General features: G+C 41.7%; 2 protein-coding genes across 6 annotated transcripts; both read left to right on the forward strand.

The window, feature by feature from the left end:
* The first annotated feature begins 384 nt into the window (after positions 1 to 384).
* Positions 385 to 14110, forward strand: sec24a (SEC24 homolog A, COPII coat complex component). 4 transcript variants are annotated; one of them, XM_077592706.1, is made up of 24 exons: positions 385 to 764; positions 2455 to 2988; positions 4205 to 4360; positions 4483 to 4554; positions 5452 to 5487; positions 5576 to 5742; positions 6599 to 6786; positions 6855 to 6957; positions 7769 to 7895; positions 8075 to 8184; positions 8252 to 8364; positions 8444 to 8562; positions 8833 to 8888; positions 9413 to 9619; positions 9678 to 9801; positions 10334 to 10492; positions 10579 to 10752; positions 10903 to 11013; positions 11564 to 11739; positions 11823 to 11960; positions 12040 to 12144; positions 12871 to 12963; positions 13037 to 13140; positions 13220 to 14110. In XM_077592706.1, the coding sequence occupies exons 1-24, from the start codon at positions 710 to 712 to the stop codon at positions 13332 to 13334; spliced, it is 3342 nt and encodes a 1113-aa protein (XP_077448832.1). In that variant the 5' UTR covers positions 385 to 709; the 3' UTR covers positions 13335 to 14110. The 4 variants fall into 4 exon arrangements, with proteins under 4 accessions (XP_077448832.1, XP_077448834.1, XP_077448833.1 ...); XM_077592708.1 differs by having other exon boundaries at positions 7772 to 7895; XM_077592707.1 differs by having other exon boundaries at positions 4208 to 4360.
* A 469-nt stretch (positions 14111 to 14579) lies between these two features.
* Positions 14580 to 17074, forward strand: camlg (calcium modulating ligand). Of its 2 annotated transcripts, XM_077592408.1 has the most exons (5): positions 14580 to 14746; positions 14826 to 15007; positions 15928 to 16340; positions 16418 to 16483; positions 16543 to 17074. In XM_077592408.1, the coding sequence occupies exons 1-5, from the start codon at positions 14676 to 14678 to the stop codon at positions 16762 to 16764; spliced, it is 954 nt and encodes a 317-aa protein (XP_077448534.1). In that variant the 5' UTR covers positions 14580 to 14675; the 3' UTR covers positions 16765 to 17074. The 2 variants fall into 2 exon arrangements, with proteins under 2 accessions (XP_077448534.1, XP_077448535.1); XM_077592409.1 differs by lacking the exon at positions 14580 to 14746 and having other exon boundaries at positions 14754 to 15007.
* The last annotated feature ends 242 nt before the right edge of the window (positions 17075 to 17316 follow it).

Raw genomic sequence — 17316 nt, forward strand, 5'->3', positions numbered from 1 at the left:
TAGGCTGATTGGACACTCTAAATTGCCCTAGGTATGGGTGTGAGTGTGCATGGTTGTCCGTCTCCTTGTGCCCTGCGATTGGCTGGCCACCGATTCAGGGTGTCCTCTGCCTCTCGCCCGGAGTCAGCTGGAATAGGCTCCAGCACCCCCCGCAACCCTAATAAGGATAAAGCGGTTCAGAAAATGAGATGAAATGAGAAATATATTTAAAGTATTAAAAGAAATAGACGACCGAACATTTGAAATGCCAGTCATAATAAATTAGACGTCTATTGCCGTCAATGGCATCCAAAGAGTTGAGGACAACAGTTTGAACTCTGAACCGCAGGTTGTTTCTAGTAGACTCTGAAACGAAGAGCACCCGGAGGAAATGCCACGTGTCCACAGTGCGCATGCCCGACAATTTGTGCGTTGATCCTTCTTGGGTGATCCCGATTTCCGGTTTGGAGATTCCTCTCGTCAAGGCCTAGGCTAACGGCATTTCCCCGTAGTGTCACTTCCAACGGGGGCTTCAGGGCCCGCAGCCATGGCCGTGTGATTCCAGCAGCCAACAGGACGCTCACGGTTTCGAGACAAACCTGGCCCGCGGAGACATTTGCTGCCCGAGCCCGTGGCTTCTACCACAACCAGTTGCTTAAAAAAAGAGAAGAAGCTAATTGCTCCTCAAGCTAACGCCGCACCAAATCGGAACCCGGTGTCCGTTTTCAAGATGTCAACGGCGGGATTCAATGCTCAGAACGGGACGGGACAACCGTACGCGAATGGTAAAGTGTTAAATCAAAATGTCATATTCAGTGAAACCTATGAAGCTGCGTTTATTCGTTTAGCTCTGGACGCGTGCTAGCGATTAGCTCGCGGACTCGCCTTTTAAAAAAAATAAAAAAATAATTTAAAAAAAAGAGAGAAAACGTCGTCATAAGTTCATCAACACAGTCAAGTCCATTAAACATAAAGTTTGAGCTTTGTTTCTAAATAAACACTCGCATAGGACATCTGACTATTTGACATTGTTTTTTTTAACTAATTGATATAGTATAGCTTAAACATCTCTGGGCGGAGTGACAAACTCTTTAACGATTTTGTCATGTTTACAATTTTTTAAATGAAGGCTTTTGTCGTCTTTACACTATTAATTCATTACGGCCTTTAGGTTTGTACCCACATTCTAATACAAAGAACAAGCTCGTCATGTGCTTTCAGGCTTCTGGAACGTTTTCTTGTCAATATTCACCTCCCTTAGTCATGATGAAAATTTGCTTAGCACAACATATTCGTGTTCTGTTGTAACGTTATCTATGTATTTTATCTTTTTCAAATTGGCCTTCTCACTGTTCATGTGGCATATTGGGCCCAATCCAGAAGGAAGGACGCTTAAACTCGTGCACATTTTTTTAAAGATTTTTTTTTGCTAAGCACATCTGGTTTTTAATTTTAAATCTTTGCTTTACTTGTTTGATAATATTTCACTTCATCATGAACACCCAAGATCGTCCATATTTTACTTCAGAACATTTTCACAACACACCACCAAACTTTAAATATTAGGAAATGTTTGTCATATAAATGTGCTCACAAACTAAATTAGTGTGAAAGGTATTTATGTTTACCAACTTGGCATGATTTTTTATGACAACTGATGCTTTAATACGCTAAGTTGAAGTGCATCTAGTGGTTCTGTCCCCGCATTATGTACTTGTAGTAATTGAATAGTAATAATTGACAAAATATCAATAACATTGACTGGCAAAAATTTAGTTTTGTCTGACTGACAAACTGTCTTTTATCAGAATCAGTGGAATAAACATTTTTTGGCCAGAAAATGACTTTGTGTAAAGACATCATATCCCTTTTAACCCTTTTTTACATGGCATTTGTCATTCATTGGGAGCCACTCAGGGCAGTTGAAGATTAAGGTAACCAGATTGCACGTGCGGTCACCCCAATGGTCACTACTACTGTGCATTTCTCATCAGCAGATGAGGCTGCTCCCATTAAAAATGGGATGCTCATGCTCACAAGATTTGCCTCAGGTTGAAAACAAATTTGGTATTTGTGCGGATTGTTTGCTCGCGCTGTCATTCAAACCCTGGTGGCAAGATGAGGTTGAATGACTTGGTGTAAACTGTCAAGGACAAGCGAAAATCAATAAACATTAATGCCGCAAGTGTTTAGACAGTACAATAATTGGAGTATTAAAAAAACAATGTCTTTTTTGAGTTGCTGCTTTTCTATTTTTATTTTTTGAGAACAAGAAGCCAACGTTCCTTTTAGTATGTGAATAACTTAGCTCGACAGGCTAACATAAAAGTGTTGACATTTTTAACTACCCACAGTTTCATACATAAATTGTTAAAAAAAAGAGAGAAACATTGAGCAGTTGGAAGCCTGCTAATGATGAATTTCAAAATGGACTTGAAGTCATAAAATAAATTTTAACTTTCCACCATTTTCCAGGTCCCTCACAGAACCCCCTTGGCGTCCAGCAGCTCCCAGCAGTCAATTACGGCATGACGCACCAACATAATTACAACCCAATGCAGGCCAAGGCACCAGTGCCCCCTGGTCCTGGACTATATCCTTATGGGTCACACCAGCATGTCCCCCCGGTGGGCTCTTACCAACCTGGCCCACCGCCTACATCCTATACGGCTCCACCAGGCCAAAGTCCCCTCACCAGACCACCGCTGGGTGGGTCTCTGCCACACACACCCCCGCAGTCTCTCAGTCCTGGTCCCAAGCTGCCCGCCGCGCAGGGCACCCCTCCGCCACCCGTGGCGTCCTCTAGCGGCTTCTACCCAAACGCCCAACATCCATGGCAGTACAACTCGGCTCTTCCGCCCGCAGGACCCCCAGCGTCCATGAATGCGCCGCTCCGGGGACCGGCAACCAACCACGTGAGCCAACCCGCACCTTACGGCTCAGCGGCACCGCCAGTGTCTTGTACCGTCGGACCGCCCCCCTCATCTTTACAAGGATATGGGCCGCCAGGTAAGGTTAAATAGGTAAAAGATGACACAACCTGTCTAAATAAAATCGTGTCAGTGAAGTTCAGTGGACTGACTTTAGTTGTCATTCCCCACTGGATTAAAAGTTGGAGGGAAAAAAAACAAGAAAATCAAAAACTTATTTGAATGAGGTCACCATTGCAGTCTGATTTGCTGGCTTAAATACAAGTCACTGGTGTCATAGATAAAATCTATCCAGGGTTGTCATGTTGGAGCAGGACCTTGAACTCCAGTCTTGCCCATAACCAATTGACACATAAACTGTTCAAAGTTCAAACCCTACAGAATGAGACAAACTGGTTTCAATGTTACAAGCTGTTCCTGCTAAAAAGTGTCAGGGCATGGTTTCGCCTACTTGAACACCTAACTAATTATTCAGCCAATATTATGGCCTCTGTTGAAAGAAAGTATCAGAAAAAGACTGAAACTGTCCCATCATTCAAATGTGTTACACAAGAAAATCTACAGACATTGTCACTAAGTAAATGTTTGAAAAGAGATCTAAAAGACTTTAAAGTTAAATAAATCTGAAGTGTACTGAACAAACGCTCAAAAAGAAGTTAACGACAGGTAGTTTAATCAATTAGATTAGATTAGTTTAAACTTGATTCATGGAATAAAAAAAATCCCTTTGTTGCAGTCGCAGAAGGTGAAAACAGACACGGGAAAAGAGATTGGAGACATAAATAAAATAGATAATTAATAAATAAATCGATAAATAATTAAATAAATAACTAAATAATCGTGTTACATGAAATATACATGCAATTATACCTCATGCCATAGCCTGCACCTGTGCTCCCTCTGGTGGTTTACAAATAAATACCTGTCTAAATCCAGTTCAGTTGTATTTAACCTTCAAGTTCAATGGCCTTAATAATTAAATGAATGCATACATTAAATTGATGGATACAAAAATGGTTTGCTTTGACAAATTTATTAGGGTATTTTTTTGTTGACTTTTTCCATTCATTCATCCAAATAGCAAATTTTCCTCTTATTTACTTAAAATATGTTCACTTTATTCCCACAAATTATTTTTTCTCACACTTGAAATGTTGATCCTTACCACCTGCTTATTGGTAATAATGAGTGCATCCTCTTCATTTGCTTTTGTTACCATAGTTTAAAAAAAAAACACAGTTTTTAACATTTTAACTCTTATGGTCGACAAACAATGACGATGCCTATTTTTCCAGCAGGTGCCGTTCCCCCACCCATGAATCCAGCAGCTTCACAGCAGTATCACCCGAGCAGCGTTCCTTACGGGGCACCACCTGTAGGCCCACCCCCCACCATGAAACCTGGAGCGCCCCCGATGCTCAACGCCACGCTTCTTCCACCAAAGGCAGACGGTGAGACTTTCTGGCAAGATTGTGTTCATTGGTGAAACTTTATATATTCTGTCGCTGTAAAGTTTAAGGCTTATGTATTCTTTGATTGATTTTCTCTTGTTTCCCGTCCTCCCACACGCCAGCTCAGTGCGGGGCCGGCAGCAATCTGCCCCTCACTGAGCCCGACAGCGAGGAGGCGGATGTTGAATGTCCAGGTCTGCTTAAATCTGTTGGCAGTTGCGTAGTCATCTTGAATCATTCCTCATTTTTTTCCTCTTTTGTTTTGTTTTCTTACTGCAAAACCGTGACCGGACGTTTCGTCGAAAGACGTTTGGTCCCCGGACGTTTGGTCGCCGGGTTCGCTCGCTGTCAAATTATGACAGAGTTTGCTGTTGATATTTTGATATTAGATATTTAGATATTAAACTCACTCTCTCTCATGATTATAATTTTGAGAGCTGGTTTCAACAGTAACAACCCGGCGACCAAACGTCCGGGCGACCAAACGTCCGGGCGACCAAACGTCCGGGCGACCAAACGTCCGGGCGACCAAACGTCCGGGCGACCAAACGTCCGGGCGACCAAACGTCCGGGCGACCAAACGTCCGGGCGACCAAACGTCCGGGCACCCTGCAAAACAGAAAATAACCAACAAATAGTAAATGTTAGTTTGTTGACATTTACTAGTGAAAGAGTACGTATAGCAACGCTATAAGCACATATAAGCCGTACCCGTGATTCAGTCTTTTTTTTTGTTACAAATACGGCTTATATGTGAGAAATTATGGTATTTTATTTTGGGGGTGACATTATTTCACAGTGTTGAAAGAAACCAAAAGAGCTTTAACCGCACTGGATTCTTGGAAGGGGAAAAAATGCTAATCAAGTGAATTATCGCAGGCAAGGGTACTTGAGTAAAACTCTGCTTTACGGTTAAATACAAGTGGAGCGAAATGAATTCAATCAAGTCGGCCGGTTCTTGCGTAGAAATGCAAGCTCATCAACTTGCGCTCCTTGATGCTTCAAGTCCATTCTCACGACGCCTTTTGCCATCTCTTCTCTGACGGCGGTCAAATTTCATGCTAAAATTGTTGTTTGTGTCTCCAAAACAGGAGTAGCTGGCACCAATCACATGGACAACAAACCAGGTATTTCTGCTTGGCCCGTCGTAGTCAGAACAGACACAGAATGTCTTCGTTTCTTTTTAATGTTGAGGTTTTTTCCCCCCCTCCCCAGCTGGTCCGCCCAAACCCGGCCCTCCGGGTCATCACCTGGGCCACTACCCCTCCCTTCCACCGGGGTACCAGCACCCCACGGCTCCTCAAGGCGGGCCTCTGACCTCGCACCAGATCATTCAGAACACCACGCAGCCTTACGCCCACCCACCTCGGCCATACCAGCAGGTGAGACGTCAGCGCGCAGGTTTATGAATTTGTGTACGCAATGTGGGTGTGTCTGTTTTTTTTATGACTGTGCAGGTGTGTCGGTGTTTGGTTGTAGAACAGCCTGCTTTGCCATTTGCCATGCATTTAATTAATGTCAACTTACTGAAGGTTCAAGTAGGGATGTCCCCAACCCGATCACTTCTTCGGAAATTGAGCCCTATTATTTTCAGAGAATTGGAATCGGGATTTAAAAAAAAAAACATCAAGACTGAAAATGTACTTTTTTTGGAAATATAAACTCATTTGCTGTCATTGGTTACAACAGATTTGGGAAATGGGGGGTCAATATGGTTTGATGTCTTTTGCCCTCAATGGCAGTGATGCCTGATCACATAATGATAGGATGTGTATAACCTTTAATGGCAGCGAGTGATTTTCACAGTATGAGTTCAAAAAATTATTTGGATTTTCTTTTTCAGGTTCTCAAAGGCCAATATTATACAAATGTTCTTGTGATAGTTGTTTAAATCAAATTCCGTTTTCCCCTCGGTTATGTAATGATTCTTTTTTCCTTTTTTATTCAAATGGTGGCCAATAAGTTAAATGGAGAAAAGGCCTTATAGCACTTTTCTACTCGCAAAATACTCTTTGCGCTTTGACACTATTTCTTCATACACCTACTTTTGATGCATTATTAGAAGCAACTTAGAGCTTCGGCATCTTTCTTAAGAAGATTTGGACATAGTCGCCTGGCCGGAGGAATTGAACCCCCAACCCCTGTTTTGGGAAAAGACTACTCTACCACTGTGCCATTGCATCCCTCGGCTAAGACAAACCAGCACCTCGCCTAACCTGCTCTCATCATCCTTGGCAGCCACCTTCAGGGCCTGGCCCGGCCCAGCTGAGCCCATCCATGGCGGCCATGAGCCTGCAGTCAAACACGCCCGAGAGCCTGCGAGTGGTCAACCTGCTCCAGGAGCGCAATCTGCTGCCATTGGGCCCAGTTGCTGCCCCCACACCCTGCCTGCCCCAAGGCCTGCAAAAGATGAACTGCAACCCAGAGTAGGGATGCTTGATCATACTTCAGTTGTGCGGTTCACCATAATGTCTCTTCTTTTTTTTGTCTGCAGGGTGTTTCGCTGCACGCTGACTAGCATCCCCCAAACGCAGTCTTTACTCAATAAAGCTAAGATGCCACTGGGCCTACTGCTGCACCCCTTCAAAGATCTTTCTGTAAGTGCAACACGGAAACACTAGTACAAAACCTTTGGTAATAATATTAAACCCTATCATTGGAATGTTTTATTTTTGTGCCATGGTGGCTTGTTTGGGCTCCATTTTGCAAGTGTTAGTCTGCAAACACACTGGGCTCATTGAGTCTTTTTCTGTTTCCAGACTAATTCCACTTAGCTGTGAAAGACATATTCAATAAAATTCTCAGCAACACATTTGACTAAGGTGTTGTTGAAGCGGAGAAAAAAAAAAGTTAACACTACCTCTTTTGTGGGTAAATCATACAAATTATCCACACTTAAACAAGTTTTCCGGAACGCTTTTTCATTTTCCTTAAGATTAGGGTTTTATTTTTTTATTTGTCCAAACATTTTTTTGTTGAAGAGTTCAAATCTGCTATCTTTTCTTCTGTATGATATAGTTTTTATTCAATCGGCATTTTTATCTTCTTATACAGACTCTGTATATATTTTAGCAAACACCAGTTATACATTTCAGTCCTTTGCATGGTTATGTAGATTTTTCTAAATTGTCAAAATTGTCATACTTGATTTTTATATATATTTGAGAACTTTGGCAACTGAGCAATACAGCTCCTGTTGGTCTCCTCCAATTGCCTCTAATGTAGCATGACAGGTATTATTTTGCTGCATATTGTTACTTTTGGGCTATTTTTAAGCGACATTTTGTTAAAAATATTGCTTTGCAATGATTAGAAAAAAATCTTCACTTGCAAATAATAAAAAAATAAAGGCAAGTGGAAAAAAAATGCGCAAGTCTGAATACACACAGAGCTCTACTTGTCTTACAGCAGCTTCCTGTGGTGACATCCAGTACCATAGTCAGGTGTCACTCCTGCCGAACATATATCAACCCTTTCGTGTCCTTTTTGGACCAGAGGAGGTGGAAGTGCAACCTGTGTTATCGGGTCAATGATGGTGAGAACAGGACACAAGCGGTCATGATATTACTTTTTCTAATTACTATCACTTGTTATTGGTCTGTTCACATCAATTAAAATGTATTCATGTCATAATACTAGTCATTTTATTTAAGGTAGTTAAGCGTTTTCTGCTTCTAATTTGAGGAGTGTTTTAAACTGTATTTTTTTTTACAGTTCCAGAAGAGTTCATGTATAATCCAGTCAGTCAATCCTATGGTGAACCACACAAGAGACCCGAAGTGCAGAATGCCACCATTGAGTTCATCGCTCCTTCGGAATACTTGGTACACAGTTCTGTCAGATAAAACAAAAAACTAAAAACTGAACATGTTTAATTCTCTCCATCATTAGGTGAGGCCTCCGCAACCTGCCGTGTATCTCTTCGTCCTGGACGTATCACACAACGCGGTGGAGACGGGCTACCTGAAGGTTTTCTGTCAGTCAGTTCTGGACAACATTAACGCGTATGTGCCGATGATGTAAATTCAAACGTTTCACCATACCTCCGACTGATACCGACAATCGATTTATGTTTGCGCAAAGGCTCCCTGGAGACGCGCGGACCAAAATTGGCTTCATTACCTTCGACAGCACTATCCACTTCTACAACCTCCAAGAGGGACTCTCCCAGCCTCAGATGCTTATCGTCTCTGACATTGACGGTAAGAGGCTTTGTCGCTTCGCTCGCTTTGCCGCATGTATCGGTTTGGCATATATGGAGAAATGTTTCAAAACCCCAGGCCTAAATTTTTTTAATACCACTTTCAGTAGAAGTTCACTATCAAAATAAACCTAAAACACAAGAGATTGTGTGTATTATAGAAACTTCATTTGAACAGAAACAATGGAAAATGTGACAGATTTTATTTTTCTGTTGGAGGACCTCCATATATGTCCCCAAGTATTTGATACAAGGGTTTTGTGTCCCACAGATATCTTTCTACCCAAGCCAGACAGCCTTCTAGTGAACCTCAATGAGAGCAAAGAGGTAAGAAATGTCTTCGTGTTTGTTCTTTAGGCAACACATTTTCAGAATATGACTCATTGCCTGAATTGGGCATCAACAGGTTTTAGATATTCAAATACGTAGTTAAAAAAAAAGAAACCTGGCCCGACAATTTTTCTAATCTTATCAGCCATTCAAGGTCTTCAAAATTGCTGAGTCATAGTTTTACTACATCTGAATAGCCTAAATGGCTCATTAGGTCAATATTTGATGTAGGTGAGGGAAGATAAGGTCATCTACATGAATTAATGCTGTTACTTGTGATGAACTACAGTAAAATGCTACATAGTTATACATTTTAGCTCCGAAAATAATGAATGAGTCCTTGATGAAATGTCATATGATTACCTCTGAAAAAAATTTGTCCGGACTTAACCTGAAGTCACATTTCATACTATTACGCTTGTAAAAAAATGTGGTCCATTTCATTCCAAATCCCAATACACCACGTTTTTGCAGTACATTGTTTTATTGAGCGTGTAAATGCGGATTAATTTGCTTTACAGCTGGTGCAGGATCTTCTGAAGAGCTTGCCGACATTATTTGAAAAGACCATGGAGACTCAGTCAGCGCTTGGATCGGCCCTGCAGGCCGCTTTCAAGCTGCTCTCGCCCACAGGCGGCCGCTTGTCCGTCTTTCAGACGCAGCTTCCCAACCTGGGCGTCGGGGCACTCCAGTCCAGGGAGGACCCCAACCAAAGAGCGTCTGCCAAGGTCTGGAATTGACAATCATTTGAAAAGAAGAGCAGTGACGATAATCTCATCTTTATAGGACATCCAGCACTTATCACCAGCAACGGATTTCTACAAGAAGCTGGCGCTAGACTGCTCGGGTCAGCAAGTGGCCGTCGACCTGTTTCTGCTCAGCTCTCAGTACTGCGACTTGGCGTCTCTTGGTGAGTGACAACTCAAGCTTGAGCGATTGGATGACGGGGAAAATTTTGAACCTGATGTAGATAAGTCTCCAAAAAATTCACACACATTTGATAATTATGTGTGTGTGTGTATTGTATTGGATGTGTTTCTAACTCCCAAAACGTGTACGTGCATCGAAAATGATGTGCGTTCATTTTGAGGTTGTTCTAACTCCATAAAAGTAGCACACAAACAAGGCACTATTCATAAATTCCTACCTTTGTTGCGTGAATTTCTGTATTATTTTGGATCGGTTATTCATATTTACCATGAGAAGCTGTAATCATTGTTTGAAACGTTCTATTTTTACATTGCAGACTTAAAATAATATTAGAAAAATTAAGTGAAAAATAATGGAGATGGGATGATAAGAAATGAAACAGGGTTTTGGGCCAGATCGCCCAGCTTGAGTGCCAACTAAAGCGTTAATGACGATGCCCAACGTTCTGTATTCCATAAATGCGTTATGGTTTGACAAAATAGCGAGGAATTCCTTCTGTATGTCTTTGCCAGGCTGCATTTCACGGTACTCTGCGGGGAGCATCTATTATTTCCCGTCCTATCACCATCAACACAACCCGGCCCAAGTGGAGCGCTTCCAGAAGGACCTGAAGCGATACCTGACCAGGAAGATTGGCTTTGAGGGCGTCATGAGGATACGCTGCACCAAAGGTTAAAAAAAATATTTGAAATACAACACCTACAAAACAATGATCGCTTTCTACTTCAACATGATGTCTTGTTTGTCTTTATCGCAGGTCTGTCCATTCACACGTTCCACGGCAACTTCTTTGTGCGCTCCACCGACCTGCTGTCGCTGCCTAACGTCAACCCGGACGCTGGCTTCGCCGTACAAATGTCCATTGAGGAAAACCTAGATAACATGCAGGTGGTCTCCTTCCAGGCGGCTCTACTCTACACCTCCAGCAAAGGTGCACTACGTACATACAAACACACGTGCACACCAAGGCACGCTTAGACTCTTGAATCAAGAACACATTTCTAATCTCAAAGCACATGAGTAAACAATTGGCAGAGGTAGTATTAAAAATATCCCTTTTTTGGTCCGTTTTAATTTACAGGAGAAAGGCGGATCCGGGTGCACACGCTGTGCCTTCCAGTGGTCCACTCTCTGTCAGACATCTTTGCCGGCGCCGATGTTCAAGCCATGACTGGCCTGTTGGCGTGCATGGGTGAGGACCTCGCGTCCGTGGGTCTAGGACTAGCAGGAGCAGTATTTTCATAATGAAATTAGAAAAAAATTATAGTACTTTCAAGTGATGTTTTCAGGCTGTCGGGGTTCCCATGTGGTCGTATCTTTCATTTAGCGATCTTGATAAAGTAATGCCTTAGATAGGCAGTGAAACTTACAAAATATACCTTTTTATCATGTGAATTCCAACGGAAAGAGTCTTGTTTAATATGTTGATTAAAAAAAATAGGCACATAGTCTTTATAGTTGTAGCTCTAATAAATGTGCATACTGGAGGTGGTAGCAATTGAGTGGGAAGTAGGCAGAACAATCTCAAATAGTCTTATTTGATTGGCTAAAATTGTCATGTCATTTTAAAATGTCTTACAATAGCTATTTCACCTACTCAGCAAGAAAATGTATGCCTGATGGCAGTTATGCTTTATGCTGTCCCAATGATAGAAAGAAATGGTTAAATGGACAAAATAACCACGGATGGGTAAAAAAAAAAAAGGAAGTATATATACTCAGGTCTCCTCCTGTCTTTTTAGCCGTGGACCGCTCCGTGACAGCCAGCCTCAGCGATGCCAGGGACGCCATGACCAACGCCGCCATCGACTCCCTGATGTCGTACCGTCAGTCTGTGCTGACCATTCAGCAGCCTGGCCTGCTCGCACCGGCCTGCCTCAGACTCTTCCCGCTCTACGTTCTCGCTTTGCTCAAGCAGGTCTCTTACCGTTACGACAATTTGCCATCTTCAATATCACTCCAGCGGTGTCATTATTGAAAGTTTCTCTTGGCTTCTTCCAGAAAGCATTCAGGACGGGAACCAGTACAAGGCTAGATGACCGCGTTGCCTCCATGTTGCAGCTCAAATATCAGCCGCTGGCCTACGCCATGATCATGATTCATCCCGTTTTGTATCGCGTTGACGACCTGACTGACGAGGTGAAAAGAACAATGCAAAAGACTGTGTTTTCCACGTATCCCATTTACTCATATGTCGGTGGTCGTCTTCTGCTACCAGGGTGCTTTAAATGTCAACGAGCGGACCGTTCCTCAGCCGAGAGTGCTGCAGCTGTCTGTGGACAAGCTCTCCAAGGACGGCGCCTTCCTCATGGATGCCGGAACGGTGCGAATTAAGATTAACGTCTAGAACAAAAATAGTGAGATGGCAAAATGACAGGCTTAACTATAGATAGAGGCTGTTGTGAAAATAGACATAAAAGAAGCACATTACAGTAATGAATATTACATTCCCAACATTAAAAATAAGTCACGTAATTAACAAAACAGAAGCACATACGTTTTGTATGTAGTTAGAGACTATAATTTTAATGAGTGCTGCTTTTAATATAACCATTAGATAAGATATGAATCATGTAAATATTGTGAAAAGCACTAAAAATATAGTACAGTGGTAACTTGAGATACAAGCTTAATGCGTTCTGGGAATGAGCTCGTATGTCAATTTATTTATCTCAAATCAACATTTCCCATAGAAATGAACTAAATACAAATTAATTTGTTCCCACCCTCTGAAAAAAAAAAACTGCAAAAAACAGGATATTACGATGGAATTTTACTCGTATCTCAAATTCGCCGTATGTCGGGGCACTCGTATGTCAAGGTATTACTGGACTATTTAAAATTGCCGACAGCAAAAAAAGAAAGTGAATTTAACTGGGCCTATTGTAGACCAATAAGCCAACAGACATTTTGTTTAATCGCAATAGCTAATAGAGGAAAACTCATTTGTGACAGAAACTGAAATATGCATTTATGGGCTGTTTTATAAGTGACACAAAAAAATGGAGCCGCTTAAGCGTCTCACTAAAGTCAACACCTGTTTCTGCAGGTGATGTATCTGTGGATTGGGTGCAACTGCAACCCCAACTTCCTCACTCAAGTCCTAGGTGTCCCCAACTTTGCCGCTGTGCCTGAAAACCTTGTAAGACTTTTTCTTTTTCATATATATATTTTATCTGCTACGCTAATGCCTCCAATTTGGTTGCTTGCACTAGTATCTGCTGCCAGAGCTTGACACAGCCGAGTCACAGAGAACCAGAGCGTTCCTGGGTTGGCTGAGGGAGCAGAGGCCCTTCTTTGCCTCATTGCAAGTCTGCAGGTGGGCAAAAATAAAAAATAAATGAACACCCTTCATCTCCAAGAAACAATTGACCACATGTCAACATTTCTTCTCCTAGGGAGGACAGCCAGATCAGAGTCTCCATGATGCAGAACATGATCGAGGACCGCACCGAGTCGGCGTTATCTTACTACGAGTTCCTGCTCCACTTGGAACAGCAGATCTCCAAATGATCCGTTCTTGTATGTTTATACGTGCGCGTGGGGGAAAAAAACGAAATGTGTGACAGTCACTTTCAACAAAGCATTGGAAGTGATCCCCCCAAAAAACAAACATTTAAATCTATATATATACTGTATGTATGTAGAAGATGGAAATTATTCGTGTTTATTCTCATAAAACTATGTCCAAAGTTGAAGTATGGCTCAGATATGAGCTCGCCCATAGCAAAAGCACAGACGTGAAAATGTCACGTGTATGCAAGCGTGTGTGCCCGGTCAAGACTAAGCGAGGTGTCTGACTGTTATCTGAACTATTTTCAACAGCTGTCACATTGTCATTTTAGGGAAGTGTTCCATCTTTCTACATGTCGAGCCGAACAAATTTTGGAAAAAGGAGACAAGCGTCAGGCACCGACTTCAATGTTGTGTTGCAGTCTCATTCTCGTCTTCTTTTTTGTTTTGCCCCAAACATATGTTTAATTTATGATCTTACCAATGTGATTAAAATTCAATGATTGCCTTGAACGGGAACTCTACTTTTACTACCAAGCCTCCCGTTGGAACAGACTATATATAAAATATTTTAATATAATAGGACAGGCAATTTTTGGTTGTATATTAACATGAGACATAACAGAAAAAAGCCATTGTGATCTTTTAATCATGCTTAAGATACCTGTATATTGAAAATATCACATTATATCAATGGTGGAGAGATGAAAATAAACTTTTAGTATGACCGTTTAGGTGCATTGTCAACAAAAAATAAATTTCTTTGGGACTTTTTATATCTAAGTGTTATTTTTTGGGGGTAGGGGTATTAAAAGTAAAGAATGCGGACCAAATAAGTCAGTACCTTTTGAAGTTTTATTTGTTCATTTGTAATTTATGTATGATACAAAAATTAAGTGTATTTAGAAATTTTACAAAATCTAAATGTTCTTTTTGGAAAAGAAAATTGAAAATAAAGATTAACCTGCTTGTTCACAAGTTGCACGTCATTTGTCATTTGATTTGTCTTTAAATCCATACAGAATTGCAAAAAAAAAGAAGGTATTTAAGCCACCTGCATGGAACTGATACTTTTTAAGATTATAAAAATATGTTTATTGGGTTTGTTTACATAATTGTTTTAACTAATGAACACTCACCCAGTGACGCATTAACCGCGCGACATGAATTACGACAAATACATGACCACGAATGGCGCATTCAAACACAACACCCGATCGTTGGTGGTTCAAATTATTCCTGTATTTAATAGTTGTTTAATAGTGTTTACTTTTTACCGATTTAAAGAAAATTCATTTTTTTGTTAATGAGTTTGATTCGAACTGTACCCTCGCCACACACATGCGCGCACCCATTTGCAACGTCATCACCACGCGACATCTCTGTATTGCTCGTGAAATTCAGTCGTCTGGGTGTGTACACTAGCCAATGTTCACAGTATATTTAGCTAGTTTTATTTCGTTTTGGTTGACTCGAGCTAATTATTTTTAGAAACATGGAGCCTGCAGAGGCCGCCACCGACGATCAAAGGACGTCCACCACCACGGCGGCGGGGTCGTCGCTATCAGCGGCGCAAAGACGCGCGGAGGTCCGCAGGAGGAAGCTGCTGATGAATTCTGAGGACAGGATGAACAGAATTGTAGGCTTTGCTAAGAACGAGGATGATAACAACGGTATGTTCATTTTGGAACGCGAAAGACTTAGCTGGAGCCTCTCTTACCCATTGGTCGACGTTGACCACGTGACGGCACAAAAGCCAAACCGAGTAAATTTATGAGGTTCTGTTTTACTAAGCACAATACCGACTGTTTGATATATACTTGTTGGTGTAAAGTTTTGTTTCAAAATGCTCGTTTGGGTCCTGACTATCATTCCATTTGTATTTTACGATTACGCTCACGACCAGTTCTGTTTTGCCCAAAAGCAAAATGGCAGTGACTCAGCTACATGACTCAGAAAGTACCCGTAACGGATTGTCACAAAAAAATAGTAATACGTAGTTGCAGACAATGTTATTTTTAGTCAACTACGTTTTATGCTCCTCGATTTAAACTGAATACAAACAGATTACTGTACATTGATTGGCTAATCAGGTTCAACCCACATTTAATTGAAGACACACATTGCAGACAAAATAGTTAATGGTCAAACTGATAATCTTGGTTGTTTTTCGCAAATACTAATCATTAACTTAAAATTCATTCATCATTCATGATGCCATGCTTGGTGCAGTACCTAACAAAATGAAATTGGAGCAGATACTGTAGAACATCTGGAAATTTGATGCGTAAATGCTTTAAAGTTGGCACGATATGTAAAGCAAATGTTTTTTTGTTTTATTCACTAATAATTAGGGGTGTGATATGTCAAAATGAAAAAGGAAGTGAACAAAAATTGACATGAAATTACAAAAACAAACTTAACGCACTGCCTGCCATTGATGGTCATAGACGTCCAATCCATTTGAATGAGGTCGGATGATTGTATTTGCAAAAATCAGCTTGTACTATTAAGAAAAGTAATGATTCAGTTACATAGTGTTATTCTTCCAATTTCTTTCCGACTTTTGGATGTTATCAACATCTTAATCCAGGAGGCTTCTCCCGGCGGCCAACAGAACCTCGCTTTCACCTGGACCTCGACCGGCCAGAGTCGTGGTCATCCTCCCAACCTTCTCCGAAACCCTCGCCCAGATCCCGCGGCGCTACGCCAGAGCGGAGGGACTCTCCGCTACCGGACGAGGCAGCGCCGACAGACGGCCACCTTCGAGGGGTCCGGCAGAGGCCCAAGGCGGAGCTGTCGGTCGGGGACAATGCCAGCGGCCTCCACCCATACCTTTCCCGCTTTGACGATGCCATCAAGTTGCGGGATCAGCTGGCCAGTGAAAAGCCGGTCCAGGACGGAGAGGCGGACGGCGAGGAGGAGTTTGACCCTTTCACCGTCTTCAGGCTAGTCTTCAGCGTCCTCCTCGCAGTTTTTGTCCGAGTGTTTGTCTGCAAGTATCTGGTGAGCTATGACACGTCAAATTTTCAGGGGTCTTTTCACATGGAATTGACACTTTATTTTTCCTTGTGTGTTTTTAGTCGATATTTGCTCCATTTTTGACGCTGGAACTGGCTTTTATGGGCTTATCCAAATACTTTCCCAAGGTGAGTTTGGGCACTCGCCACATACATAGATCATCCCTCGCTGATCCCAATTTCTCCAGGTGGAAAAAAAAGCACAGACCACAGTGCTGACAGCCGCCCTGCTATTATCGGGCATCCCCAGCGAGGTCATCAACCGCTCCATGGACACGTACCGGCGCATGGGTGACGTCTTCGCCGACCTTTGCGTATACTTTTTCACATTCATCATCTCGCATCAGTTCCTGCTGCTCGTTGGATCTGAAGCAGGAGCACCAGGTGGAGAAGCTTCTGCAGCGGCTTAATCGTGGCTTTCCCCGCCATAGTTCATATGATTGTGGCAGCAGGGGTTTTAAGTGGAATGATTCCGCTTTTGTGTCATGCTTTCGCCTTACGTGTTTTCTACTTATTCGTGTTTTCAGTATTCCCTTCATTAATTTATTATTGTGACTTTATTTCACATGACACGCTTATTTCTTGAGACTAGTCCGAAGATACTTGCTCTGTTATGTGTACTGCATTATGTACTCGGCAACACATGATTCCTATTTACAGTGAGATAATTCAGTGTTGACATTTGAAAACTGTCAAATCAAATAAATACCACTTCTCTGACACATTGTCTCTTATTTTGGGGAAAAATGACTTCTTTCCATGGTGTGTGGACAGGTGCAAAATGACTTATTTATGACTGTTTTATTTGATGTACTTGGTATTTGTCAAATTATTCACTATTGGTGAAAACATAACCAATTCATGAAATAGATGTGAATCGAAAATGGTTTACAAAAATATATTTTGCCCCAAAAAATGAAATAAATACATTTACATACAAGAATAAATCCATTTTAGTTAAA

Source organism: Stigmatopora argus, chromosome 22, assembly GCF_051989625.1.
Source record: "Stigmatopora argus isolate UIUO_Sarg chromosome 22, RoL_Sarg_1.0, whole genome shotgun sequence".
Classification (NCBI taxonomy): domain Eukaryota; kingdom Metazoa; phylum Chordata; class Actinopteri; order Syngnathiformes; family Syngnathidae; genus Stigmatopora; species Stigmatopora argus.